The 26,544-nt window shown below is 53.5% G+C and overlaps 5 protein-coding genes across 18 annotated transcripts in view; 3 read left to right on the forward strand and 2 right to left on the reverse strand.

Annotated features, from left to right (window-relative positions):
- ARL13B (ADP ribosylation factor like GTPase 13B) overlaps positions 1-4,634 on the forward strand; it is a 30,380-nt gene extending 25,746 nt beyond the window's left edge. For 6 of the 12 annotated variants that reach the window (XM_050333649.1, XM_050333648.1, XM_050333650.1 and 3 more), the window contains one exon: positions 2,559-4,634. In XM_050333649.1, the coding sequence (XP_050189606.1) occupies positions 2,559-2,636 (78 nt within the window). In that variant the 3' untranslated portion in view covers positions 2,637-4,634. Of the gene's footprint in view, positions 1-234 lie in introns of all 12 variants that reach the window. The other 6 variants (XR_007631051.1, XR_007631052.1, XM_050333657.1 and 3 more) reach the window with 6 other exon arrangements.
- A 600-nt stretch (positions 4,635-5,234) lies between these two features.
- LOC126649480 (uncharacterized) lies at positions 5,235-14,412 on the forward strand. Of its 2 annotated transcripts, XR_007631053.1 has the most exons (9): positions 5,235-6,971; positions 7,063-7,368; positions 7,889-8,015; positions 8,338-8,467; positions 9,612-9,733; positions 9,842-10,008; positions 10,530-10,656; positions 10,977-12,377; positions 12,486-13,490. XR_007631053.1 is itself a non-coding variant. In XM_050333669.1 (3 exons), exons 1-3 carry the CDS (start codon positions 9,571-9,573, stop codon positions 14,216-14,218), a joined length of 606 nt encoding a protein of 201 aa, XP_050189626.1. In that variant the 5' UTR covers positions 8,761-9,570; the 3' UTR covers positions 14,219-14,412. The 2 variants fall into 2 exon arrangements, 1 of the variants encoding a protein (XP_050189626.1); XM_050333669.1 differs by lacking the exons at positions 5,235-6,971; positions 7,063-7,368; positions 7,889-8,015; ... (2 more) ...; positions 10,530-10,656; positions 10,977-12,377 and adding an exon at positions 13,947-14,412 and having other exon boundaries at positions 8,761-9,737; positions 12,486-12,652.
- A 5,368-nt stretch (positions 14,413-19,780) lies between these two features.
- LOC126649484 (DNA repair protein RAD51 homolog 1-like) lies at positions 19,781-23,396 on the forward strand. Its single transcript, XM_050333679.1, has 4 exons — positions 19,781-20,200; positions 20,637-20,770; positions 21,174-21,287; positions 21,818-23,396. The coding sequence occupies exons 1-4, from the start codon at positions 20,126-20,128 to the stop codon at positions 22,131-22,133; spliced, it is 639 nt and encodes a 212-aa protein (XP_050189636.1). The 5' UTR covers positions 19,781-20,125; the 3' UTR covers positions 22,134-23,396.
- Positions 21,498-23,980, reverse strand: LOC126649478 (uncharacterized). Its single transcript, XM_050333666.1, has 2 exons — positions 23,645-23,980; positions 21,498-23,421 (listed from the first exon to the last, which is right to left on the reverse strand). The coding sequence occupies exons 1-2, from the start codon at positions 23,967-23,969 to the stop codon at positions 22,934-22,936; spliced, it is 813 nt and encodes a 270-aa protein (XP_050189623.1). The 5' UTR covers positions 23,970-23,980; the 3' UTR covers positions 21,498-22,933.
- On the reverse strand, positions 21,498-25,434 carry LOC126649479 (translation initiation factor IF-2-like). 2 transcript variants are annotated; one of them, XM_050333668.1, is made up of 4 exons: positions 24,888-25,434; positions 24,190-24,329; positions 23,987-24,076; positions 21,498-22,655 (listed from the first exon to the last, which is right to left on the reverse strand). In XM_050333668.1, exons 1-4 carry the CDS (start codon positions 25,356-25,358, stop codon positions 22,616-22,618), a joined length of 741 nt encoding a protein of 246 aa, XP_050189625.1. In that variant the 5' UTR covers positions 25,359-25,434; the 3' UTR covers positions 21,498-22,615. The 2 variants fall into 2 exon arrangements, with proteins under 2 accessions (XP_050189625.1, XP_050189624.1); XM_050333667.1 differs by lacking the exon at positions 24,888-25,434 and having other exon boundaries at positions 24,190-24,881.
- Between the last annotated feature and the right edge of the window lie 1,110 nt (positions 25,435-26,544).

Here is a 26,544-nt window from a genome sequence, read left to right on the forward strand (position 1 = left end):
GCTTTACCTGAAGAACCAGAGTCCCTGGAAGTTCATAACCTGCCAGCAGAAATAAGTTTAATATCTGGAAATACCAAGGTGAAGTAGGCAGATTCTTGATTTCTTGCCTCAATAATGGCTGGTTTCTAATTCTGGAAGATCCTGAAAGATTGTTTTTCATATGCTCACACTGCATTTTTTTGGCTGAGTTGTAGGTGGCAATTCCTTTGTTTTTCTTACATTTTTGTTGTTCAGATTTTGAATAGCTGAGTGAACATGGAGACATCTGGAGTAGTGTGAGAGGAGAACAACCAAACTAAAGCAGTGAGAACACTTGTTCAAATGGAATAAAAAGAACATTAATGGAGAAACTTAGAGAAAGGAGCTGTGGCTGTGCTTACTCTGGAGCTTAACCCTGCCTTGAATGAATTGAACTTTGATCACGTGAAATTCTGAAACAACAGAACCTGGAGCTTTTCTGCCAAAGAATCAAAAGCTGCCTAAAGGGAAAATAAAATTTCTAAACCCAAGATATTTATTTCTCACAGCAATGAGATTGATGTGAGTAAAATGTCACTTGTTATCTTAATCATAAACCCATCTTGCTCTTTTTTTTAAAGGCACGTAGAGAGGAGGCTGCAAGAGAGAAAAGCCAGATGAAGAGGTAGGGAGGGGAAGAAAGGGAATTGCAGTTTGTATCTGTTGCATTTTGGGAGCAAGAGGCACGGGTGGGAACAAAGAGAAACCCAGTGAATTTGGAAGCTCACACTGGAAAATAGAAAATATGTTGGTGGGGATCTCTTAAGCAGAGGGGTCAGCACTGAGGTCAGAGCAGACTGGAAGTGCTCAGAACTTTGCAGCTGAATTCAACTCAGGGTTGAATTTTTTGCCCCCAGCTTTGCCCAAAATCCACCCCCAAGCTGGGTTTAAAGGTTTTCTCAGACGTTCAACCTTTGTGAAATAAAAAGGCATTTTTATTTCCCTGTTGGTTTCATGATTAATTTATAGAAATAGCTTGAAGGAACAATTTGCAGTGAAAGTAGAGATACCAGTAGAAATAGTTTTCAGTAAGGAGAGGAGTAAGTCCTTTGTTTTTGTCTTAAATTATTTTTTTTTGGAAGTGGCAGATATTTGGTAGTTCTTGCTGCTGAAATACGTTAAATTCAGGTAGTGTGAGGCTGAAACAACCTCCAAAGGTCTGGTTTTTAATGCTAGGCTTTCTCAGACATATAACTCTGTCTTAATTATGCAATCTGGAAAATTGAAGTGTTGATGAGCAGGCTATTTAATGTATATATTGAGTCATTTTGGTGTCATTCTTAGAATGTTATATTGGCTGTTAACAGGCAGTAGAGTCAATTACATAAATCTTTAATTATACACTTATTTCACTAAAGACTGCAATTTTCCCAGTCCTACTGATAATTCTGGCACAACATTAGGTAATGAGTGTCTGTTTATTGTCAGTGGAGGATCCATTTGCAAGAATAATAGACCTCTTCCAATCTAGGAGTAAAATGATCTGTCAGTCCTAAAGTGGTCTGCCAGACCTCAAGAAATTAATAAATTGATTAATAAAACCATCCATTGTACAGGGTTTTATTTGCCTTCATTTTGCTGATTAAATGGAAGGACAACTAAACCCGTGATCCTGCAGACACCTCCACAGTCTTAGAGCAGTGGAATCCACCTGGTTTGATTTGTTAATTCCAGCTCAGGAGTGCAATTTTCAGTTCTTGCCCACGTAGAACAAGGGGAATATATTCTCCTTGGGAAATTCTGATTTATTAAAGCTGAATTTTGTGTTGGCAGGCCATCAAGGCTTTGCTGGGGAAGAGCTGGTCTGGATAAACCAAACTGAGATTTGAATGCTTCAAAAAGCTGCTTTTTTTTTTTCCCCTTGATTTCTCCCTGTTTCCTCTTACCATCTCTCACATTATTTTGCTTGTGAAATGCTTTGCATGTACCCATCTGCATGGTTGTTGTTTTTCTTTTGTATCAATGACAAATGTTTGAGAATAGTTGTTATTCTCTTCTGATGTACTTATTGACTTTGTCTTGAGCAGTTTTACTACTTTAAACTCCTTTATTGATGAAAATGTTGCAGGTTTGGTTTTTTTTTAAATTCTTAATATAGTTCTTTTAGAAAGTTAGCATGGCTTGTAAGATAAATGCCATGCACCAATGGTCCCCAAATTTTGGATGCTGCACAGTGTTGCTGTCACTTAAAACTATATTGCAATGAAAACTTGCCTACAGCAACATTCAAATTTTGATCCGTGATCTTTTCAGTTGTTGTTTGCCCACTTTGGATTTCTCATTTCCTATTTTTGGGATGTTTACAGATCACCTTTGGGCTTGATCTTGCAAATGCTGCTGCCTGTAGAACAAAATGGAATTAAACCCTCTTTTGGCTGATACTTCTATAGAGATTAATTAGGTTTGAAAGTTGTTTGGAGGAATTAGCTCTTAACCTGTAGACTACCTGGCTTCCATGAAAGGCAGCAAGAATTGACCACGTGTAAAAACCCTTTGGGTGACAGATGGATGTGTTTTTCTTCCCTGGAATTCCTGGCACAGATTTCTATGGAAAGCCTCTGCCCCCGCTGAGTCTGCGCCAAAGACCCAACAGTGACACCCACGATGTCATTGCTTGACTGGAGCACAAACAAACACAGCTTAAACCCACGAAACCAAACAGTTCCCTCAGAAACATTTATTGGTTTTGTTGCCCTTGAAGGAAGAATTTTTCAAGTGACACTTCCTCAGCACGTTGCAGAGTGACTTGGTGACAATGAAATCCGGAGTTCGTTCTGTCCGGCTGAGCTGATCGGACTCTGTCGTTCCACGTCACCAGCGCTGCTTCAGCCTTCAGGGGCTGAATAAATCCAAAAGGTCTGTGTGTCCAGGGCTGTTCATGTGAACGTGGTACTGAGTGTTTCCTTGTGAAAATACATCTCCATAAACCTGAAGAAAAACAGCTTCAAGGTGGCTGGATTTGTCCCTTCCCATCCAGACCTTCCTCCAGGTGCTGTGCAGTTGTTGGTATTTTTTTCCAGCTGATAAATTCTTTTGTAAGATTCGTTGTATGATAGGCTGACTGTAGAAAGGCTGAACAAATACTGAGTATATTTTTCTACCTTTTTATAAACTGATTTGGAAGTCTGAGTGGGCCTGTGTACCTGCTACCAGTGAAGGGATACCTTGAAAGCATGAGGAAGCTGATGGTCAAGTTAATACAAATACAGTGTGTTTGACTCTCACAGCAGCAGAACCCCTTTATGAGGGATTGCACTACCAGATGTAATATTTTATATTTCTGGCAACCTGAAGCAAGGGGTAAGACAGGAAGTTTAAAATAACTACATTTTATACAGAATATTGCTATTTGAACTGTCTGAAAATTTTCTTATCTGTTTTTTTTCTTTAGTTTGTTAACTGAACCTGACATAGGTAATAAATTCTGTGGAAAAAAGGTTGAGTTGGATATTGTATTGACTACTACAACATACAAGAAAATTGCTCATAGTGGAAGTTTTGCACTAACTGGGTCAGGTATTTTGATGGGAAACCGAATCAACCAATATGCAGATAAACCCTGTTGGAGTTTAATCTCGATAACACTAAAATACCATCTTGAAAACTAAAGAAACCCCAGGGCTTTGAGGAGTTCAGTAATACTTCCATGTAGTGTGTTTATCTACGTTAAAAAAAAAATCACATACAAGTGATAAATAAACAATAAGGGTTCCAATTTGATATATTCCTGTTGAAATGTTTTTCCTCTTATGTTGGAGACAACAATTGGTGTCTTGTGTAAAGTGTGTTGTTATGCCACTTAGTAAGGATGAAACCCCCATTCTAAGGGTTTCTTCAAAGAAGCAGTATTTGATTATTGATTATTTTCTATCACTCTCCCTCTTCAATAGCATGCTAAGACCAGATTACTTCAGGAGATGTTAAAACAGTGCAATGTTTGTGTTCAGCACTTTGATATTGGAAATCTTTGCCATGTGCCCCTCACAGCACTGAGCTGCACAAATGGACACCCACCCTATGAATCTAAATGCAATTTTATTCAGATTTTTATAGAATGTGTTTGTGGGAGGGTGGAATCCATTTTAAGATAAGTTTGGGATGGGGGGAGAGGTAAAGTCCAAGTTTAGTGAAAGGATGGAACACTTTGTATGTGACTACATGAGAACACTTTTATTGGTATTCTAATGGTGTAACATGATTTGATTATGCTCAGAATTTGGTCATTTTCCCTTCAAACAAACCCAATATTAAGTGGCGGGGAGGTTGCACAAATGTTAATGTGTGCAATCTCAGCTTTAACCTCAGCTCTGTTACCACTTCAGTTTTCAGCTTAAAGGCTCTATTGTGGCAGACTTTATTTATTTTTTTTTTAACAGCTTTGGTTTCTAGGAGTGCATTACCCTTTTATTTTACCTCTTATCCAAAAGAAATGAATGGAAGTCTTTGCTGAAAACAAAGCCCAGTGTGCTGTTGTAACAAAGGCCGAGAAACTCCAATGTCAGGTGTTGATCCACGTGAACTGTGTGTTGTGGATGTTGTGTGTGTGGACACGTGTATCATTTTTGATTTTGCTTTTAAAATAAATTGTACCAATATGCGACCAAAGTATTTAAAAATTGTTTGTTTGTTTGTTTTACAGTTTTGTCTGTTATTATGTCTGTAATATTACTATGGTGGGGGTTTTTTGGGTAATTTATACAACCATTACTTTTTTGCTCAGGATGACATTTATCTATGGAATAAAACTAATGCACAGCATCAGCATGTTTCCTGTATTATCATAAATCCACAAGGTTTTTGGAAGCAAGTACGGTCATAAATATTTAAGGCCTCACGTTGCTAAAATGGACAACGCAGAGAGCGGGCCGGGCCGGGCCGGGCGGGGCCGCGGGGACAGCGCGGGCTGCCATTGGACGGAGGAGCTCGAGCGCTGATTGGGCCGCGGCTGCCGCCCCGCGATGCACAAGGGAGGGCGGGGCCGGCGCGGCCGCCGCTGTTTGAGCGTGAGGGCTGAGCGGGCTGGGCTGGGCTGAGCGGGGCTGGGCTGGGCTGGGGAGAGCGCCGTGTGCTCCGAGTGCTCCGAGTGCTCCGTGCCCGTGGAACGGGGCAGCTGGGCGGTGTTTGGGGCCGCTGTGCTGGGCTGCGGGGGCTGGGTAAGCCCGTTCCCTGCCGGGGAGCCCCGGGGGCAGCCGTGGCGGGGCTGGGGGGCTGTTGCGCTCTCTGGGTCTATCAGGGTTTGTCTTGGAACTCTGAAACCTTTTCCCGTGCAGGGCTATGAGGCAAAGGCTGCTCTAACTCGGTTTTTTGGTGCCGACTTAATGCTCTCTCCTCCTTCTGTGTCAGTTTCCAGCCTTCCTGGTGGTTTCCCCTGGTGCTGGCAGAGTGTGGCGAGTTGTGCTTCCTGCTGGAGAGAGAAGGACCCTGGAAAGCTGCTCTGGGACCACAGCTGTGCCGAGCCTGGGAGTTTGTATCGGTAAGAGCAGGGTTTGCCCTGGAACTCCAAAACCTTTCCCCGTACCTGGTTATGAGGCAAAGACTAGTCTCACTTAGTTTGTTTGTGCTGCATTAACACTTTTTAGTCCTTTTCTAAAGAAAGAATAAAGAGGGGAACTCGGGCAGCAGCCAAGCAACACCCAGTTACTCTGCAACCAGGTGAAGTGACTTGAAGCTGATGAGCTGGTCATTTAGAACTTTGGGGGCTCAAGGCACAGGTGACCACCAGAGACCCCCAATGGAGCCCCTGAGACCTTATGAGAGTCTGTGTGTATGGGAACAGGTGTTGGGAAATGTCCTGAGTGTGGAACAGGAATGCAGGGAACAAAGTGAAGCCTCCTGTAATGCTGATCCCTCCCCTCAGCTGCAGTGGAGACCCCTCTGTGTGCACTGTGGGAGCTGATGGCCAGGACAGGCGCTGGGCTGGGATGATTGCAGGGTGTTGTCAGCAAGGAATGCCTGGCTTGTAAAACTGCCCAGCTGAGTGTGAGAGGCTTCTTTGCCGAGCTGCTTTCAGGCAGCCAAATGGGCCCCAGCAGGGACTCTGTGCCTGCTGTCCCGTGGTTCCCAGGGATCTCTGGGCCTTCACGCCGGCACCGAGGTGTTCTCGGGAAGGCCCTCAGATCCCCGGAGCAGTGTGGGACACGGGCACGATGCCCCTGCCTTTTGGGAGCAGATTGGGCCCCTGGAGGGACAGTGCTGTTGGTGCCCCCCGGGCTGGGGCACCCCGAGGACTCGAGCGCGCACCCAAAGGATTCTTCGGGGAGCTCCTCTGGGTGCCCCAAGCTGGGGAGCTCCAAGCAAGGTCCCTGCAATGGATTGAGGCATTCCTGAGAGTATCAGAGGTGTAGCTGTCTGTCCTGGCCATGGAGCTCTGGAATGGGCTGTAATTGGGTTCTAAAAGTGGTGTTTGGACTGCAAAAGAAGTGTGGGATTGGGATTAGGGAATGAGTGGTGATGGTACCATTGGGTGTTTTGTCTTGAGTGGAATTGTGAGAGCTGCAGGAGTGCAAGGTGTGGGTTCCAGTCCCCAGCATTTGGTTTGCACATGTCCTGGTCAGACACAGGTACAGCTTCCTCAGTCCTTAACACAACAGAGGGAGAATTCAGGAATGGCACTGTGAAGGTGATTGGTGTGACAGGGGTTAAAGTGGGAAAACCTTGGGGAATTCCTCAGCTTTTGTGTTAGCAAGCTCCCTTAAACCCCTGCCAGGAAGACATTGGGTGGAAATGTTGAGGCAGAAATTAAATTGGAAAATGGGGAGATGGAAATTGTAATTGCTGAAACTAACTGTGTGAGAGCAGCAGCTCTTCTCGTGCAGGAAATAACTCCTGTCAGCAGCACCGTCCCGACTGGAGTGGCAGATGGAGTTGTTCCTGTGGTGTGGGCCAGTGGAATTCCAGGAGAATGGACAAGGGCAGACCCTGTAGGTATTCCCATGAAGCTGAGATCTCTCTAGGTAAGGCAAACCCAGGATCCTTGAAAATCATAATGCCAGAATGTATTGATTGCAGTAACAGCTAAAATTGCTCATTGTGGTTTACTTCCAGAATGTGACTGCAAGAACCTGCAAAGAAATCCAGTGGCAAAGAGGATTGATCAGTGCAGGACCTGAGAGAAGCACCTGAGATGACAACCTTGAGTAGTTGGCAGTCTTAGATTTCAAGATGCCCTTTGCTGCATCTCCAGGAGCAAGGCAAGCCAAGAAACCTTTGCTTTTGAAGGAGAAAATCCAGAAATGAGGAAGGAAGAAAAGAAGCCACCTGAGTCCTCCCTGAGCCACAGGCAGTGCATGAAGTGCCTTCCTGGGAATGGTGGAATTGTGGCGACTCTGCATTGCTCCCTCTGGATGTGTGGTAAGACTGATGCAAAGTTTTGAAACCCCATGTAGGAGTTTTCTGCCTTGGATAGATGGTGCAAGGGCAGCCTTTAGGCAGCTCAGGCATTCCCTGAGGAGAGCTCTGGCTCTGCCACATCTCTCTGAACTGTTGGAAGCCCCTTGGTTTGGGAGGGAAAACAAAGGACAAGGTGTGCAGTGAGCAGCCCTGACAAGGGACTTGGAGTGACTGGCATCCCTCCCAGTTAACTTTCTGGGCTGTTCCCCCTGTAGAGCAGGTGATAGTCCCAGCTCCAACTGTGGGGAAAAAAGAGAGCCCCAAAAGCTGGAAATGCTCTTGGAGGCTCCTGGCAAACAGGGTTTGTTGAGTTAGCCCTGGAAGGAGGACAGTGATAGCTTTTCAGTGCTAGTAGAGCCTTTGAATAGATGGCCATAAGTCTGTCCTTGTTGCACCAGGAGGCCTTATCAAGCTCCCCATCTTGCAGGGAATATTGCCATGAAAGGCAAAAATGGTCTTGCTGATTGTTTGCTGGCTTTAGGATGTGGCCTGCAGGAACTGCAGGAATTGACGGTGACGCCTCGGCCGATGGATTGGACGCCCCAGCCCGTGCGTTCCTGCCCAGCCCTTGGGTCCCTGTCAAGTGGTGGGACTGCCAGCCCCTGCAGGTGAAGTGGAAAGGGCCTTTGTTGATCCCATTTCTAGCAGTTCAAGTGGCAGAAAGGGGACCTTGGGCATCTTATTCTTGAGTTTGGAAACCTCCTTGGTATTGGTCAGTAGAACAGACTGGATCCTTCCAAGTTCTCATCCCTCAGCTGCGATGTTTGTCCCTCAACCTGTGTTAGGATTCAGGGCTGTAGCTGTTGTAGTCAGTCAAGAGTCCAACTGTACTTTAAGTAATGAGTCTTTAGCCTAATGGCCAAGTGTGAGGAGAAAATGGGGGATACTGTCTGGTTTTTGAGGTGTAACAAGAGCTGATACTTTTTGCAGGGGGCTGTGACATTGAAACTGCAGAGAGCTGAGCCAGGGGATTGAAAGGGACTGAGCCAGGGAGGTGAAGAAAGAAGGAAGAAGGGAAGTGAGGCAGCAGCCAAGCAGCACCAAGTTCCTCTGTCAGCAGGTGAGTTGTCTTGAGGTTCCTAAGGCAGGCCCTTGGGACTTTGGGCACTCCAGACAGAGAAGACCGTGGAAGCCCCTTGGAGAAGCCTCTCAGAAACCTTCCAAGGTAGGTGTGGATGGTAATAAGTGTTGGAAAACGCCCTGAATATTTAACTAGAGTGCAGGGAATGGAAAAGGGCATCAGTACATGGGGGTTCAATCAGTTGCAATGGGGACCCCTCTGTGTGCACTGTGGGAGCTGATGGCCAGGACAGGCAGTGGGCTGGGATGATTCAAGAGCATAGTAATGCAAGGAATGCCTGGCTTGTAAAAGTGCCCAGCTGAGTGTGAGAGGCTTCTTTGCCGAGCTGCTTTCAGGCAGCCAAATGGGCCCCAGCAGGGACTCTGTGCCTGCTGTCCCGTGGTTCCCAGGGATCTCTGGGCCTTCACGCCGGCACCGAGGTGTTCTCGGGAAGGCCCTCAGATCCCCGGAGCAGTGTGGGACACGGGCACGATGCCCCTGCCTTTTGGGAGCAGATTGGGCCCCTGGAGGGACAGTGCTGTTGGTGCCCCCCGGGCTGGGGCACCCCGAGGACTCGAGCGCGCACTCAAAGGATTCTTCGGGGAGCTCCTCTGGGTGCCCCGAGCTGGGGAGCTCCAAGCAAGGTCCCTGCAATGGATTGAGGCATTCCTGAGAGTATCAGAGGTGTAGCTGTCTGTCCTGGCCATGGAGCTCTGGAATGGGCTGTAATTGGGTTCTAAAAGTGGTGCTCTGACTGCAAAAGAAGTGTGGGATTGGGATTAAGGAATGAGTGGTGATGGTACCATTGGGTGTTTTGTCTTGAGTGGAATTGTGAGAGCTGCAGGAGTGCAAGGTGTGGGTTCCAGTCCCCGGCATTTGGTTTGCACATGTCCTGGTCAGACACAGGTCCAGCTTCCTCATCCTTAACACAACCGAGGGAGAATTCAGGAATGGCACTGTGAAGGTGATTGGTGTGACAGGGGTTAAAGTGGGAAACCCTTGGGGAATTCCTCAGTTGGTCTATTTGCAAGCTCTCCTAAGCTTTTGCTAGGAAGAGATTGATTGGAGAAGTTGAGGCAGGTATTAAATTGAACAATGGGGAGATGATTGAAATTGTAATTGCTGAAACTAACTGTGAGAGCAGCAGCTCTTCTCGTGCAGGAAATAACTCCTGTCAGCAGCACCGTCCCGACTGGAGTGGCAGATGGAGTTGTTCCTGTGGTGTGGGCCAGTGGAATTCCAGGAGAATGGACAAGGGCAGACCCTGTAGGTATTAGCCCTAAACTGGGATCTGTGTGGGTAAGACAGCCCCAGTATCATTAAAATCAGAATGCCAGTAGTAGATTTACAAGATGCCTTTTGCTGCATCTCCAGGAACAAGGCAAACCAAGAAACCTTCGCTTTTGAAGGAGAAAATCCAGAAATGGGGAAGGAAGAAAAGAAGCCACCTGAGTCCTCCCTGAGCCACAGCCAGACCATGAAGTGCCTTCCTGGGAATGGGAGGATGGTGAGGACTCTGCATTGCTCCCTCTGGATGTGTGGTAAGACTGATGCAAAGTTTTGAAACCCCATGTAGGAGTTTTCTGCCTTGGGTAGATGGTGCAAGGGCAGCCTTTAGGCAGCTCAGGCAGTCCCTGAGGAGAGCTCTGGCTCTGCCACATCTCTTTGAACTGTTGGAAGCCCCTTGGTTTGGGAGGGAAAACAAAGAACAAGGTGTGCAGAGAGCAGCCCTGACAAGGGACTTGGAGTGACTGGCATCCCTCCCAGTTAACTTTCTGGGCTGTTCCCCTTGTAGAGCAGGTGATAGTCCCAGCTCCAGCTGTGGGGAAAAAAGGGAGCCTCAAAAGCTGGCAATGCTCCTGGAGGCTCCTGGCAAACAGGGTTTGCTGAGTTAGCCCTGGCAGGAGGACAGTGATAGCTTTTCAGTGCTAGTAGAGCCTTTGAATAGATGGCCATAAGTCTGTCCTTGTTGCACCAGGAGACCTTATCAAGCTCCCCATCTTGCAGGGAATATTGACGTGAAAGGCACAAAATGGTCTTGCTAATTGTTTGCTGGCTTTAGGATGTGCCCAGCAGGAACTCCAGGAATTGACGGTGACGCCTCGGCCGATGGATTGGACGCCCCAGCCCGTGCGTTCCTGCCCAGCCCTTGGGTCCCTGTCAAGTGGTGGGACTGCCAGCCCCTGCAGGTGAAGTGGAAAGGGCCTTTGCAGGCCTTGTTGATCCCATTTCTAGCAGTTCAAGTGGCACAAAAGTGACCTTGGGCATCTTTCTCTTGGGTTAGGAAAGCTCCTTTGTTTGGTCAGCAGAACAAAGTGGATCCTTCCAAGTTCTCCTGCGTGTTTGTCCCTCAGCCTGTGTTATGATTCAGGGCTGTAGCTGTTGTAGTCAGTCAGGAGTCCAACTGTGCTTTAAAGAAGGAGACTTGGACCTAATGGCCAAGTGTCAGGAGAACAGGGGGGATGCTGTCTGGTTTTTGAGGTGTAACAAGAGCTGATACTTTTTGCAGGGGGCTGTGGCATGGAAAGTGCAGAGAGCCGAGCCAGGGGATTGAAAGGGACTGATCCAGGGAGGTGAAGAAAGAAGGAAGAAGGGAAGTGAGGCAGCAGCCAAGCAGCCCCAAGTTCCTCTGTGAGCAGGTGAGTTGTCTTGAGGTTCCTAAGGCAGGCCCTTGGGACTTTGGGGACTCCAGACAGAGAAGACCGTGGAAGCCCCTTGGAGGAGCCCCTCAAATACCTTCCAAGGTAGGTGTGGATGGTAATAAGTGCTGGGCAATGTCCTGAGTGTGGAACAGGAATGCAGGGAACAAAGTGAAACCTCCTGTAATGCTGATCCCTCCCCTCATCTGCAGTGGAGACCCCTCTGTGTGCACTGTGGGAGCTGATGGCCAGGACAGGCAGTGGGCTGGGATGATTGCAGGGTGCTGTCAGCAAGGAATGCCTGGCTTGTAAAACTGCCCAGCTGAGTGTGAGAGGCTTCTTTGCCGAGCTGCTTTCAGGCAGCCAAATGGGCCCCAGCAGGGACTCTGTGCCTGCTGTCCCGTGGTTCCCAGGGATCTCTGGGCCTTCACGCCGGCACCGAGGTGTTCTCGGGAAGGCCCTCAGATCCCCGGAGCAGTGTGGGACACGGGCACGATGCCCCTGCCTTTTGGGAGCAGATTGGGCCCCTGGAGGGACAGTGCTGTTGGTGCCCCCCGGGCTGGGGCACCCCGAGGACTCGAGCGCGCACCCAAAGGATTCTTCGGGGAGCTCCTCTGGGTGCCCCGAGCTGGGGAGCTCCAAGCAAGGTCCCTGCAATGGATTGAGGCATTCCTGAGAGTATCAGAGGTGTAGCTGTCCGTCCTGGCCATGGAGCTCTGGGATGGGCTGTAATTGGGTTCTAAAAGTGGTGCTCTGACTGCAAAAGAAGTGTGGGATTGGGATTAAGGAATGAGTGGTGATGGTACCATTGGGTGTTCTGTCTGGAGTGGAATTGTGAGAGTTGCAGGAGTGCAAGGTGTGGGTTCCAGTCCCAGCATTTGGTTTGCACAAGTCCTGTTCAGACAAAGGTACAGCTTCCTCTATCTCTAACACAACAGAGGGAGAATTCAGGAATGGCACTGTGAAGGTGTTTGGTGTGACAGGGGTTAAAGTGGGAAACCCTTGGGGAATTCCTCAGAATGTCTATTTGCCAGAGTTACCCAAACCACTGCCAGGAAGAGATTGGTTGGAGAAGTTGAGGCAGGTATTAAATTCAAAACTGGTGAGTTGATTGAATTGTAGTTGCTGAAACTAACTGTGTGAGAGCAGCTGCTCTTCTCGTGCAGGAAATAACTCCTGTCAGCAGCACCGTCCCGACTGGAGTGGCAGATGGAGTTGTTCCTGTGGTGTGGGCCAGTGGAATTCCAGGAGAATGGACAAGGGCAGACCCTGTAGGTATTAGCCCTAAGCTGGGATCTGTATGGGTAAGACAACCCCAGTATCCTTTAATATCAGCATGCCAGTATTAGATTTCAAGATGCCTTTTGCTGCATCTCCAGGAGGAAGGCAAGCCAAGAAACCTTTGCTTTTGAAGGAGAAAATCCAGAAATGAGGAAGGAAGAAAAGAAGCCACCTGAGTCCTCCCTGAGCCACAGCCAGTGCATGAAGTGCCTTCCTGGGAATGGGAGGATGGTGAGGACTCTGCATTGCTCCCTCTGGATGTGTGGTAAGACTGATGCAAACTTTGGAAACCACCTGTAAGAGTTTGCTGCCTTGGATAGATGGTGCAAGGGCAGCCTTTAGGCAGCTCAGGCATTCCCTGAGGAGAGCTCTGGCTCTGCCACTTCTCGTGGGTGGTTGGCCCCTTGCCCTGCAGTGGGGCACGCACAGACTGTTGCCATGAGGTGAGGAACGGGCGCTGTTTGGCTGCCACTCCAGCATCACCTTATACTACGTCCTGGCCCTACGTAGTGTAATGTGGAGCTGATCCATGGGGTGTCAGGACTGCTGGCTGGAGCGATGCTCATCCTTCCATCGACACTGTGTTGCTGGCGGGGACGCCCGCTAAGCATGAGTGCCGCCCAGCCCTGCAGAGCCTGGGAGCCCTGGCCTGTCTGTGCAGGGGAGCACAGTTTAGTGAGAGGAAGAACCCAGAAAGCAAACACTTCACATCCTTTTCCTTGGATCCCTTTAATTCCCTTTATACTAGCTAATATTGGATCCCTTTAATTCCCTTTGTACTAGCTAATATTGGATCCCTTTAATTCCCTTTGTACTAGCTAATATTGGATCCCTTTAATTCCCTTTGTACTAGCTAATATTGGATCCCTTTAATTCCCTTTGTACTAGCTAATATTGGATCCCTTTAATTCCCTTTGTACTAGCTAATATTGGATCCCTTTAATTCCCCTTGCACTAACTAATACTTTAATAGAGGCTGTTCGTAGCATTGTATGAACACCAAGAGATAAAGTAGTTTTTTTGTATTCTTTTTAACTTTTGATTCTCTTTGCTAATAGTTTTGTTTTTAACTCTCACTGCAATAAAGGATATTTTGTAGTGTTTGAATGACTGTTGTGCTTGTCTTTATTCTGGACATGGATCCTTGCCAGCCTGGTCCAAGCAGGGAGAACTGCAGCTGCCAGCAGCTGGGTCAGTGCTGGCTGGACTCGGGGCTGGGAAAGGTCCCTCAGTGTGAGGGCAGGGGAGAGCCCAGGGTGGCCCTGGCAGCCCTGGGGCTGGGAACAAGTCCAGTGGGCAAAGGAATGGACCCTGGAGAGCTGGGCAAAGAGCTGGAGGAATTGGAAGGAGAAGCAGGAAACTGGACAAGCTGCAGCAGCTCCTTCTGTGTGTGTGTAGAAGCATCTCTAGTGCAGCCACGAGTGAGGTGGGAAATGAACCTCAGGAGGCTGGGAATGAGTCCCACAACCTGGTTACAATTTAACAACACATGGAATGGGAAAGCAAAGTGGGGGAGGTTCTGTTTTCAGAGAGAATCATTGAATTTTCTCTTCCTACAGGGACACTGAGCTGCTCCAACTGTGGCAAGAAGAGCAAGTGGGCTGTGAGGGTTTGGGGTAGTCTGGAAGGATCCTTGTGCCCAAATCATCCTGGCAAGTGCAGCCCTGGAAGAGTCAGGAATAATGAAAAGTGCCCCAGTTGTCCTGAAGCTCAACTTTGTCAAACATTCATGAAGATAAAATTCCTCAGCAAGGAGCTGTTGGGTCCCAAATCCTCTTGGAGGGAGAGGCACAAAGTCCCCCTGGTGCTGGGGCTGAACTGTCTGCAGTGAGCAGGCAGGACTTGTCTCTGATGCCTGAGTGCTCTCCAGTCCCCCAGGATGGCTCCCACCTGTCAGCCCCTGGCTCCATAACTTGAGGAGAGGCTGTTCCTGCACGCCCAGCTGCTGTGTTGGTGGTCCTGTGTGCACCTCTTGCCCTGGCCTGCTGTCAATGTCTTTGTGTTGCAGCTCAATAAAGTCTCACTCCAGTGGTGATTGTGTGATTTTGGTGTCAGTTCCTCTTCCCCTTGCCCAGCGGCTGCATCCCTGACTTGTGCCTAAATGACCTCTTGCCCTCAGCAGTTCTCTGCTGCTCTCAGAGGGTGGAGCTGAGGCCCCTGAGCAAAGGGCAAAAGGCTCCATCCAAGCCAGGCCCGTGCTCCCCCCCTGCATTCCCACAGCATCCCGTGTTTGCAGTTGCCAGCACTGCTGGACGTACAGCCTGGTCCTGAACAAACCCCCTTGCTGTTCTCTCTCCGGCTCTCCCCTCCCAGCTGCCCTCCTCTGATGCTCCAGGTGCCAAGGCCCCTGTTTTTGAGGGGCACTCCTGCTCTGCTGCCCCCCCATTGTTTCCAACTCAAGAGCCAGGAGCCCCAAGTGCAGAGAGGGCTGCAGGGAATCAGTGGCAATGCCTGCCCGTGTCTCCCTGTGTTCCCTGCAGTTCTCCTGCCTGTTGTGCCCTGGGCTGGAGAGCCCTGCCTGGCCTGTGTTTCTTGGAGGAGAGTGATGTTATTCCCTTTGGCCCAAAGGTGTGTTGGTGGGCACTCGTTTTCTGACAGGCAGTGCCGTTTTCCTGTTGCCTTTCCCAAGTTTTCCCAAGTGCTGCCCAGCACGGGCCTTGGTGCGTGGCCACAGCCATTGCCAGGAGGAAGGGGAGCCTTGGCCTCAGCTGCCCAGCTCGGCTGGGTGCCACAGGATTGGGGTGGCCTGGCAAGGCACCAACATATTTCGGAGTTCTGGGCTGCCTTGAAACCTTTCCCTGCCAGGTTTCTCTCCCTGATTTCCTGGGCTCCAGCATCCCAGGTGTCTCTGCCTTTGTCCAAAGAAGTCCAATGGCAGAGGACTGAGTAACTCCCAAGGGGGGTTTGGAATGAGAAGGGTTCTGTTCCCATTGGGCAAGGAATGCAGGAAGAAAAAGGAGCCTCCTTTTAGTGCCTGAAACAGAGAGGAATACAAATGCTGGCAAAGGTCGCATTTCCTTTGGTGTCCCCCTGGATTTCTCCTGGATGAAAGCCTCTAGTGAGCAAGCAGAAGAGAAGGGTGAAGAAGAGGAGCCTTTGAGTTGCCCAGTGCACTTACCTGTCTTGTTCTGCTCTCTTTCAGGACAGGCCAAAGCCCTGAATTCAGCCCAGCTGTGCCCAATGCCTGGGGGTGTGAGCAGCCAAAGGCAAGAGGCTCCAAACCCGCCGGCCGTGCTGGGGGCTCCTGGTCCTGCCCGTGGGGTGGGGTAAGTCAGAGGGACACGTTTCCCTTCTCCTGCCTCTTGGCATTTGCTCCCTGGGCAAGGGCTCTTTTTCCCGCTGCGGGCTGGTCCTTGCCGTGTGTGCTGGGAAGGGTGCAGAGGCAGGGGCGAAGGGCCGGGTGCCGCTGGGGTCCCAGAGCTGTGGGGTCGGGCTGTGCTGAGAGGGGCGGGCGGGTCCCCGTGGGGGAGCCTGAGCATTGGTTTGGGGGTTCAGGAGCCCGGGCGGTGTTTGCAGCTCTGCCAGGGCTGGAGCTGGGCTGGGCCGTGGCACAGACGCAGGGGAGCTGGGGCAGGGTTTGGGACTCCCTGCAGGGAAAGGGGGGCTGGATGGGCTGGATGGAGCCACGGGCTCGTGCTCGTGGGCAGACGCTCGTCCAGGGCGCCGGGATCCGCTCACACTCCAGGTGCCCTCGTGCCCAGGGATGCAGGGTCTGAGGGATTGGATTTCCCCAGGGGTTTGCAGGACAGCCGGAATGAGAGGAAAGGCGGTGCCAGAGCTGTGTCCCACCGGGCTGTGTTTCCCTCAGAGGACACAGAGCCTGTGGGCTGAGGTGAGATGGCAGGGAGTGTTGGCATGAGCATTGCAGGGAACGGGGAGCTCAGAATGCCAGGAGCTGATGGAACCATTGCCTTAGGTGTGTTTAGTTTGTGTCTGGAGCTGGGATTCGGGCTGGAGAGCTGTGCTTGGGAACAAAGGGTGGAGCAAACGTGCTCCGTGGATGTGTAAGGAAGGAGCGAGTAGCAGGGAAGGGATCTATTTCTAAACTACAGGACTACAGGACTGCTTTGGTTCCGAGTCAGAGAGAGAGGGGAAGTGGCTTTTCCTCATCTGGAAGGTTTCCAAGCAGAAGTGGGACACTGTCTTGCCCCTCCCCAAAGCTCTGCAGGCACATGGAAGTAGCTCAGGGCTGGCCCAGTTCTCTGAGGCAGAACAACGCGGGAGAGGTTTAAGTAGGAGTAACATCTCTATTGTCACTTGTTTGCAAAGATTAGGTCCTACAGTCCCAGAGTGTTAAGGAAAACAAGGAACTCCTGTTCTTCACGGCAAAAATAATAATTAAAAAAAGCTGAGGTGAAGTTTGTCAAAGCAGCAGAACATTCTCATTCTTGTGGGGTTTGTGGAGTCGGTGTGGGTGCCCAGGAGAACTGGGTCAGAACTGGGTTTTGTGGTCAGAGAGCTGCATCTCTAAATTTGGCAGGCTGTGTGTGGTGGAAATGAAGTGGCAGCCCCAGAGGCTGGTGCTTTGTGTCTCCAGGTACCCCCGGGACGCTGCTAATCCCGAGGGATCTGCTCTGGGTCCAGGCTGTCCGTGCTGGAGCGCCCTGGTGGCTGCAGAGACAGAGAGAGCCCCGGCCCCAGTGGCCTTTGGCCCCTGTGCGGAACGTGGGGTGAGCTGGGAGCGTGGCAAGGGCAGAGTGAGGGCTGTGCTCCACACTGACGCCGCCAAGGGCAGTGTTTCCCGGCAGGGCTTGAGGTTTGGGCCCTCAGGCTGAGTTGGAGGAGGCTCAGGGCGACAGACGCTGCTGCCTTTTGTTGCCTGCTGAGGTTTTCTGTCCCCCAGAAAGCACCATCCCCGTGGGCATCGATGCCGTGCCCCGTGCCCACCGCTCACTGTGCACCCAACTCAGACCAAAGCGAGTCTTGGTTTGTTTGAAAGAGCTCCAAAGAACTTTCAGACCAAGTAAATCCCTTTTTTCTTCTGTTTTCCTTTGAGGTGATGGAATTGCCTCTCTGGATGTGTGCTGAGCTCTGGCTGCAGCCGTCGGCACTGGGCACTCCCCGGGCCCTCCTTCCTCGGCAGCCTCGTGGGCCGGGACAGAAGAGACGGGAGGTAAACCGGGCTCATCGGTAGTGGGCACGTAGGGAAAGTTGGGTGGGGGGAAATATCTGAGGCAATCTGCACGGCAGAGAATGAACATTTAGAGGTGAAAATGAGGCACTCAGTGGTGGACTTGTAGGGAAAATTCTGGGGGTAAAATCTGTGGCAATGAGCAGCAGAGAGAAGGAACATTTTGGAATAAACTGGATCAGTCGGTACTGGAGAGGCAGAGAAATTTTTGAGGGGAAAACTTGATCAAATCTCCAGGGCAGAGAACGAATCTTTGGAGATCAAAAAGAGATGATCAGTAGTGTGCACGTAGGGAAGCCTTTGGGGGTTAAACAGGAGGTAATCTCTACGGGAGAGAATGACTATTTGGTGTTCAAAAGGATGTAATCAGAAAATTGTGGGTGTTAAACTCCAGGTAATGACCTGGGAAGAGAATCTGTTGAGGTGAAGATGAGGCACTGGGTGGAGGACAGGTAGGGAAAGTTTGAGAAGAGCTTGAGGTGGTCTGTGGGGTGGAGAATGACCCTCTCTAGACAGATATGAGCTGCTTACAAGTGGGTAGGTGAGGAAAATGTTGGGAGTAAAATCTGAGGCAATCTGTCCCAGAGAGAATGCACATTTGGGGTAAAGTGAGGCAGTCAGGAGTGGGCAGGGAGGGAAATTTTGGTTTGTCATGCCTGAGGTACTCTGCAGCAGAGAGAATGTACCTCGTGGGTTAAACTGGGGAAATCAGGAGTGGACAGGTAAGGAGGTTTTTGGGGAAAAGTATGAGGAATTCTCTGTGGCAGAGGACAAATTTTAGAAGGTCCAAATGAGGTAATAAGTAGTTTGCAGGCAGGGATAAGAGTGAAGGTAAATCTGGATGTCACCGAGGGGAGAAAATGAGCATTTTGAGGCACAGTGAGGCAGCCAAGTGGTGGGCAGGGAGGGAAACTTCCTGTCTGTAAAATCAGAGGTGATGTGGAGGAGAGAGAATGGACATTTTGGGGTAAACTGGGGTAAACCTTGGGGACCTGCAGGGAAATGCTGGGGGTAAAACTTGCGGTAATCTCCAGGGCAGAGAGTGAATCTTCTGAGGTGAAAATGAGTTGCTGGGTGGTGGACAGGTGGGGGAGGTTTTGAGAGTAAACTTGAGGTATTGTGCTGGGTAGAGAATGAAAATCTTGATGTCTGAGGGAGTTGGTGAGCTGTGGAGAGGTCGAGAAAATGCTGTGGGTATGGTCTGAGGTCATCTGTAGCAGGGAGAATGTCCATCGTGATGGACACTGAGGCAGTCAGTGGGGAGCAGGTAGGGAAAATCTGGGGGAAAATCTGGGGCAATGTGTAGCAGAGAGAATGAGCATTCTGGGGTGACCTGAGGCCGTCAGGAGTGGAGAGGAAGGCAAAAGTTTTGGGGGAAAAATTTGGGGTACCATCCAGTGTGGAGAATGAATATTTTTAAGGACAAATGAGGTACTCAGTGGTGGAGAGTTGGGCAGTGCTTTTAGGGTAAACTTGGGGTAGTCCACAGAGTAGGGAACGCACATGGATTTGTACAGATGAGCTGATTACCTGTGGGTAGGGAAGGAGAATTTGGGGAGTCAAATCTGGGCAATCTGTCACAGGGAGAATGAACACCTTGGGTAAAGTGAGGTAGTCAGTGGTGGGCAGGGAGGGAAGATGTTTGTTGGTAAAATGTGAGGTCACGTGGAGCAGAGAGAATGCAGCTCATGGGGTCAACTGGGGCGATCAGTTGTGGACATCTGGGGGAAACTGTAGGGGTCCAACGTGAGGTAATGTCCAGGGCAGAGAATGGATATTTTGAGTTCAAACCCTGGGGGTTTAGAACGAGGTTTTATCTCCAGGGGAGAGAAAGGACAGCACGCTGTCAGCTGAGGTGAGCAGTGGTGGGCAGGTGGGGACATTTAGGGCAGAAATATTTGAGGTCATCTGCAGGGTCCAGAATGAACCCTGCGAGGTGCAGTGGCTCAGGCTGGAAGGGCCTCGGGCTGGAAGGGCAGGGCTTTGGGGGGGTGGGACACACATTTTGGGGTGGGGGGCGCATGGGAGCTCTGGGAGGTGGGCACTGGGAATCGCTGCCTGTGCTGCTCTGCAGCCACGCCGAGCCGGATTCTTTGGGGACTTCTGGGCAGTGGCTGGGGTGTGTCCAGGGCGAGGCATCTCAGGGTGCCCGTTCAGAGCAGCCCCGGCTGAGGAGCCGCGGGCAGCCCTTTCTCCGTGCCCACCCCGGTGCCCGTGGCCGGGTTCCCAGCCCCGGGCTGTGTGTTTTGCAGCCGAGCCGTGCCTGGCAGACAAATCCAGCTCGTGCCCGCTGCGAGGGCTGGCCCGGAGCTGCTCCATCCCTGCTGCCACGAGCTGTGCTGGCAGTGCCGCGGCTGCGGGTGGGACACATCCTCCGAAGGCTCTGGATCCCCTTCCAGCCCTTGCCAAGGTGTGGGTGGCTGTCCCGAGGGCGGCTCTGGGGCACAGCCCAGCCACAACAGCAGGTGCCACTTCAGAGGGCTCTTCCAGCCGCAAGAATTCCACGGCTGGCACTCGTGTTACCTCGTGAGCTCTTGCTCCAACGGGATCCTGGGAGGTTTGGTCCCTTCCAGGGGGTCCCGGCCCCTCGCTGCCAGGGCCACGCAGATGCAGCCGGAGGCCAACGCGGACACGTCGGCAGAGGAGGAGAGCTTTGGGCCACAGCTCGTATCCAGGCTGGAGGCAGGAGAGCACTTGCCTCGGCAGGAAGTTTTCCTGAGATCTGCTGCTCTTTTTCATGGAATCCCACACTGGCTTGGCTTGGGTTGGGTTGGCAGGGATTTTAAAGCCCCTCCAGTCCCACCCCCCTGCCATGGGCAGGGACACCTTCCACTCGCCCAGCTTGCTCCAAGCCCCGTCCCACCTGGCCTCGGACACTTCCAGGGATCCAGGGGCAGCCACAGCTTCTCCGGGCAACCTGTGCCGGGACCTCCCCACCCTCACAGCCAAGAATTCCTTCCCAATATCCCGCGTAAGCCTCTTCCTTTAAAAGCAAGGTGTGTCTGAAAACTCTCGCTAAATTCTTACTTGTGTTCTGTCAAAAAAACCCCAAAACAACCCACCCAACAATCCAAAATAACGAAAATGTGTCCCTTTTTGCCCCCTCCCTCCCTGCCAGCAATGTGGTGGAAATGCCAAGGATGTGAAGAAGCTGCAAGAGGCTGGATTTCACACCGTGGAGGCCGTGGCTTGTGCACCAAAGAAGGAGCTGCTGAACATCAAAGGCATCAGCGAAGCCAAAGCTGACCAAATCCCGGGAAGGATGTTGTGGAACATTGAGCCAAGATATTCCACAAGCTTCTTTCTGCCGGCTTGAAGAGTTGGGGTGGATTTGGAAGGTCTCCAAAGGGCAGGCAAGGTGCTTAGAGGTGCGACACGGCTTCTGACGAGAAGGGACAAAACCCACCGGGACAGAGCTGAACCGGAAGGGTGGGTGGCGAGGGGAAACTATTTCCATAAAACACACCAAATAGATGGTGGAGCCTTCTCCTGCAGCACAATTTCACTTCTCTTCAGAGGTACCAACTAGCGCCCAGTCTGGAAACTAAAAGGGGCGGGGAGTGATACAGGTGCTACTCCCCAAAGCAGGAAATATTAATTCCTGGGGGTTAATGAACAGGGGAGCTCTCCTGGCACCGCTCTGCTTGGTTTTCCCTCAGGCTGAGCCAGCCCAACCGGTTCCCGTGGGTTTGGCCACGGAATTCCACCAGCGGAGGTCGGAGATCATGCAGATCACCACTGGCTCCGAGGACCTGCACAAACTGCTTCAAGGGAATCACTCGATTGCTCTTTACCGCTTAGCCTGCGTTGTTGGGGTGGGCTTTTTACTGGGAACACGATCCTCGCACAGAATCCCAGAGAACAAGTTGTGCTTAAGTGAAAAATCTCCTCGAGTGCTGCTCTTGTGGAACTGTTTCCATTTGAAAAGCTGCAGAAAGAGTTGGAAAGCCTTTGAGTCACAAGGCAAGAGCCAGAGCTGTCCATTTGGGGACCTTTCTGGTTTATTCTAGCGTGGGATGTATTTCAAGAACACAAAACCAGGGATCACCGTCTCCCCATTTATCTGGTGATCCAAAAATGAACCAAACGATTTCAGCTCCGCAGCATCTTCAAAAACACACCCAAACCTTTTCTCTGCAACGGGACCAAATCTCAGGATGACAGCAAGTTTTGCCAATTAATTTTGAAACTTTTGGCCCAAGGAAGGGTTTTACTGAGCCTCTGTCTTTTGCAATGTTTTGTACGTGGGTTTTGTTTGTAATCTTTATTGCTAATTATTATTGTTATTCTCTTCCCTTCGGGAGGAACAGAAACAGGGTCCGTACCAGAGTGGCTCGGGGAGTTCCGTAGCGGGAAGACACAGCTCTGTCCCAGCCTGGCAGTCACCTGTCAGGTGAGTGGGTCACCTCATTACAGTGCAATGTTCAGACGCCCCAGCATTTGGGAATTTGCTAATTTGGGCCCTTTTCTTGACTTTCTAAGTGCTTCTTGCTTTCTAGAGGTGGCTCTTTGTTACAAGCCGGTGCAGAAGGTCCAAGCCTTAGCGGGTGTACTCTTTCATTTCAGACTTGCAGAGATTTTAGTATTCCATAAAGTATTAGAGGCTTGGACTTAAATTTGGTCCTTTAGTTGACTCCCTAAACTTAGCAGCTCAAAGTTGAGCATCTGCCCTCTTCTGTGCAATCCGGGAGCGGTCTGGGTAGCAAGGGACCTTAAAGCCCATCCACAGCGCAGCCGTGCCCTGTCTGTCTCTTTTAAGAGTTTTTGGGGCTAAGAAGGTTCTTTTGTATTCTGCAATCTTTATCTATCTCTCGATTAAAAAGAAGAATAGAATATTGATTTGGTTTTCATGTGTTGGTTTGAGGTGGTTAATTAAAGCACACCATCGCCAAGGGAGTGTGCTGAGATGGAGCTCTGGCTGCAGGGGACTGTCAGGCCTTAGTGGCTGTGAGTTCCTGTTCTTCTCACTGGGAAACTGGAAAGAGTTAGGAATTAGATTGCAGAGACGTTTTCTGAAACCTTTCCCCTTCTTTCTGCCTTTTGCTGCTAGATCTTGTCTTTGTGCCTTTGAATGTACAGCTGTTCCTCGGTGTGGCTTCACTGGCCTGAATTCCTTGCAGCTCCCAGCCGGGAAAACCTGGGATAACCGAGGGAGGACAGAGGTGACATTTATCTCGGAAAACCTGGGGTAATTTCTAAGGGATGCAGCAACTGTTTTGGGGGGCAAGTGTGTTTAACCGCCTTGGCCCCACTTGTGTTTGCAGCAGCTGGGGCCAGAGGGGCGAGGCAACCCAAAGCAAACCCTGCTCAGCCTCTGAATCCCGGGGTAAGTTCTGCAAGCTGCTAATGGAGGGACTAAAAAGACATTCACATGGAACCACTAAGAAGGGGCCTGGGAATCCCAGTATTGTCGTCCTAGGCTTTTGACCAGCTTTCCAAGCTTTTTATGACAGCAATGGCTCTCTTCCTCTGGGTGAGTCCCTCGGTAAGCTTTGGGGTTTCTTTGAATCCCTCCCGGTGGCCCTGCCACCCATCAGGAGCTGGCAGGGCAGACTCCGAGCTCCTGGCAGGTCCAGGGGGTTTCCCCCAGAGTGGCTCCGAGTGCTGCCCACCAGCCTGGACAGGTGGCATCTGCTTTGGCTCCTGTCTGAGGAGCCGCGGGCAGCCCTTTCTCCGTGCCCACCCCGGTGCCCGTGGCCGGGTTCCCAGCCCCGGGCTGTGTGTTTTGCAGACGAGCCGTGCCTGGCAGACAAATCCAGCTCGTGCCCGCTGCGAGGGCTGGCCCGGAGCTGCTCCATCCCTGCTGCCACGAGCTGTGCTGGCAGTGCCGCGGCTGCGGGTGGGATTCCCCCAGCTCCGGACGCTCCGGAGCAGGGCAGTGCAGGGCACGGCTCCTCCGTCCCCTGCCAAGAGGAAGCGCAAGGAGGGCCGGCTCGCTGCCTGCTGCTCCGTCCTCCTGCCGGCCCGCCTTCCCTGCCCGGCTGCTCCGGAGCGCACAGGGAGCCCCGAGAACATTCCTGGCAGGAAGCAGGAGCCGCCGAGGGCTCCGTCCAGCTCCGGGCCCGAAAAGCGGCCCCGAGCCGGCATCCCCCCCGCCCCCCGGCATTTTGGCTTGCAAGCGCTCACCTGGAGGTGAGCAGGTCCCCTGCAGGCGGGACCAGACGGCGACCCTCGGCCAAACGCCCGTGCCTCGGAGCGAGGGAACCCTCCGCACTCGGCGGGCTGCTTTGTCCCTGGCAAGGGCCGTCACCCGCCAGCACCTCGACAGCCGCTGGGCAAATCCCGGACGGGGCACGAAAAGCTCCCCGAGCACGGCAAGCACGAGTTCGTGCCCGTCCCCAGCCGGGCACAGCCCAGCCGGCCGCGCTCCCTCCGGCCCGGGCCTGCCAAGGGCTCGTGGAGAGGAGCGAGAGCTGCCCACATTGAATAAAGGCGCATTTGCCGACAGCATTTCCCCGCGCTCCTTGCCTCCTGTGACTCGCGCCGCAGCGTCCGCTCGGAGCATTTGTGGGTTTCCTCTCCTGGAGCCCTTTCCCGGCCAGGCAGGACCTTGCCCGTCTGCAAAGAAAGATGCAATGTTTGGGTGGGATTTTTCAAAGCGGAGGCTTTGCCGCGGGAGGGTGCGATCTCCAGAGAAAGTGGGGGAGAGGAAGGAGAGCCTCAGGTCTCACCTGGCAGCTGTCAGATGAGCTGCAGCTTCTGGATCGCAGGCCAAAGAATCGCTGTGGGAAATTGCGGCCGTTGCGAAGGCAGAGGCGGGCCCAGCCTGTGCCCGAGCCGCGGCACGGTCAGCGCCAGCTCCTGGGGCTGCCTGTGGACAGACACAGGGACACGGGGACAGGCGGGCAGCTCCGCTCGGGGTCCCGGAGCACGGGAGGAAGGAGGAAAGGAAGCGTTCTTCCCTGCCCCGGCACGGGCCCCGGCTCCCCACGGCCGGAGCGGGCCCGTGCCCGGAGCCCCGGCGGGCCCCAGATCCCCCGTTCCCGGGGGCACTGCGGGCGGGAAGCCCGCGGCATTGCGGCCGCGGAGAAGGGGCAGGCGGGCGGTGTTCTCTCCGGGGGGGATGCGCTGGGGCCGGGGGTGCCCGAGCCGGGGGGGCTCTGACCCCGCGGGGGGGCGCGGGCGGCGCTGGGGGCCCGGCGAGTTCGGGGGGTCCCGGGGCGGGCCCGGCGCGTCCCCACGAGGACGGACGAGGGAAGCGCCGCCGTTCTCCCGGCCCCGGGCCCCGGCAGAGCCCCGGCCCGAGCGGCCCCGCCCGCCTCGGTCCCAGCGACCGCCCCGGAACGGCTCCTGCCGGCCGCGCCGGGGGCAGATGCGCCGGTCCCGGTGCCCATCGTGCTCCCGAGCCCATTCCCAGCCCCAAGCCAACCTCGCTCCTCCGCTGGCGGTCCTGGCGCCGGTCCTGATCCCGATGCCGGTCCCGGTCACCATCCTGATGCCGGTCCCGATCCCGGTCGCGATCCCGATGCCGGTCCCGATCCCGGTCGCCATCCCGATGCCGAGCCCCGTCCGCAGCCTCGCTCCTCCGGTGCCGGCCCCGCTCACGGCCCGGGCTCGGCGCAGCGCCGGGAGCTGCCCCCGGGCCGTGAGCGCCGCTCGGTCCGTCCGCGCCCCGGGACGAGCGTCCTCCACAACAGCGGGGCGAGCGCGGTTCTGCCGCTTTTGAGCGGCGCGGCCGGGGCGGGGCCGGGGCGGGGCAGGGGCAGGACCCGACCATGTGAGCGGGGCGGGGCCCGCACAGGTGCGCGGGGAGGGGCCCGCACAGGTGCGCGGGGCGGGGACGGGCGGGGGGCAGGTCGGGCCGGGGGTATTTAAGGGCGGCCCTCGGCAGCGGTGCCATTTGCTCGGGGAGTGCGCGAGGAGCAGCCACGCCGCGGGGGCCTCTCCCTGCCGCGGCTCTTTTTCTTGATTTTGGTTCGTAGCTTTTCTTTTATTTTTGTCTTTTCTTTTACTCTTTCCCCTTTCCTTCGTCCCCTCCCTTCCTCCCCCTACCCCCACACCCCCAACCCCCCTCTCCCCCTAGCCCCCCCTCCCTCCCTCCCCAAACCGCTCGTCCCGGCCCGCAGAGGCACCCCAGGCCCACCACCCCTCGTTCCCGCCCCTCCGTCCTCCCTGGTTCTCCACCCCGCCTGGCCCTGCTGCCTCTCGGTCCCCTGGCGCACACCCGATGGTCCCTGCCCCGCTTCCTCCCCCTCCGCCCTGGCTGTGCCCGCACGCCGCCTCCCCCTGGTCCCGGTCGCTGCCCTCCTGCACACCCCGGGCCCCCCGGCTCCTCCGGCCTCCCCCTCCTCCCCCATCCCTGCTCCGCCGCACCCCCCGACCCTCCGTGCCCCTGTCCCCCGTGCGCGCGTCCCCGCAGCCGCGGGCTTGGTTGGTTTGGTTTGGGGGCGCCGGTTTAATAAAGCCGCCATGGCCCGACCCAGCGCCCCCCTGGATCCCCACACGGGGCCGGGCCCGCTCGGCAGGTCCCCATGCAGTTCACAAGCACCGCCCGACACGGCCGGGGCTCCGGCCCGTCCCGACATCACACTTGGGGCTCCGCGGGCGGGGGGTTCGGTCTCGGGAATAGACGTCTCTAGGGTCTATTGCCGGGACCAGCCAGAGGCCGTTTGGGGCGGGGAGGCGGGCGGGCAGGGGATGAGGCCCCCTCCGGAGGAGGGGGCTCGGGGAGGGCGAGGGGGACCCCCCTCCGGGGGAGCGGGGTCCCGGGGTGGGAGGGGACGAGGGGGGACTTCTCCCCCTCTGATCCCTCCCACCCCGAAACTCCCTGCCCCGGGGAGCGGTCAGGGGGACCCCCCTGCGGGGGAGCGGGGTCCCGGGGTGGGAGGGGACGAGGAGTTTCCCCCTCTGACCCCTCCATTCCAGGACTCCTCCCCGGGGAGCGGTCGGGGACCCCCCTCCCGGGGAGCGGGGTCCTGGGGTGGGAGGGGACGAGGGGGGAGTTTCCCTCTCTGACCCCTCCCACTCCAAGACTCCTCCCGGGAGCGGTCGAGGCAGGGCCCCCTCGGAGGAGGGGTCCGGGAGGA

This window comes from Myiozetetes cayanensis, unplaced genomic scaffold (genome assembly GCF_022539395.1).
Source record: "Myiozetetes cayanensis isolate MyiCay16 unplaced genomic scaffold, myiCay2020 scf5-8, whole genome shotgun sequence".
In the NCBI taxonomy this organism is placed as follows: domain Eukaryota; kingdom Metazoa; phylum Chordata; class Aves; order Passeriformes; family Tyrannidae; genus Myiozetetes; species Myiozetetes cayanensis.

What these genes read in the sequence shown, in the direction of transcription:
- LOC126649480 (XM_050333669.1), top strand. Translation starts at nt 9,571, where the DNA reads ATGATTGAAATTGTAATTGCTGAAACTAACTGTGAGAGCAGCAGCTCT. An exon ending in GACAAGGGCAGACCCTGTAG is followed by an intron (nt 9,738 to 12,485) that starts GTATTAGCCCTA and finishes CTGCATCTCCAG; the next exon opens with GAGGAAGGCAAGCCAAGAAA. An exon ending in TTGCTCCCTCTGGATGTGTG is followed by an intron (nt 12,653 to 13,946) that starts GTAAGACTGATG and finishes CTCTTCCTACAG; the next exon opens with GGACACTGAGCTGCTCCAAC.
- LOC126649484 (XM_050333679.1), top strand. Translation starts at nt 20,126, where the DNA reads ATGCAGCCGGAGGCCAACGCGGACACGTCGGCAGAGGAGGAGAGCTTT. An exon ending in AGCTCGTATCCAGGCTGGAG is followed by an intron (nt 20,201 to 20,636) that starts GCAGGAGAGCAC and finishes CCTCCCTGCCAG; the next exon opens with CAATGTGGTGGAAATGCCAA. An exon ending in GACCTGCACAAACTGCTTCA is followed by an intron (nt 21,288 to 21,817) that starts AGGGAATCACTC and finishes TCTCTTCCCTTC; the next exon opens with GGGAGGAACAGAAACAGGGT.
- LOC126649478 (XM_050333666.1), bottom strand. Translation starts at nt 23,969, where the DNA reads ATGCTGTCGGCAAATGCGCCTTTATTCAATGTGGGCAGCTCTCGCTCC. An exon ending in GGGGACCTGCTCACCTCCAG is followed by an intron (nt 23,422 to 23,644) that starts GTGAGCGCTTGC and finishes TCCTCTTGGCAG; the next exon opens with GGGACGGAGGAGCCGTGCCC.
- LOC126649479 (XM_050333667.1), bottom strand. Translation starts at nt 24,869, where the DNA reads ATGGGCTCGGGAGCACGATGGGCACCGGGACCGGCGCATCTGCCCCCG. An exon ending in GCTCATCTGACAGCTGCCAG is followed by an intron (nt 24,077 to 24,189) that starts GTGAGACCTGAG and finishes CTTTCTTTGCAG; the next exon opens with ACGGGCAAGGTCCTGCCTGG. An exon ending in TGCGGCGCGAGTCACAGGAG is followed by an intron (nt 22,656 to 23,986) that starts GCAAGGAGCGCG and finishes CGGTTATCCCAG; the next exon opens with GTTTTCCCGGCTGGGAGCTG.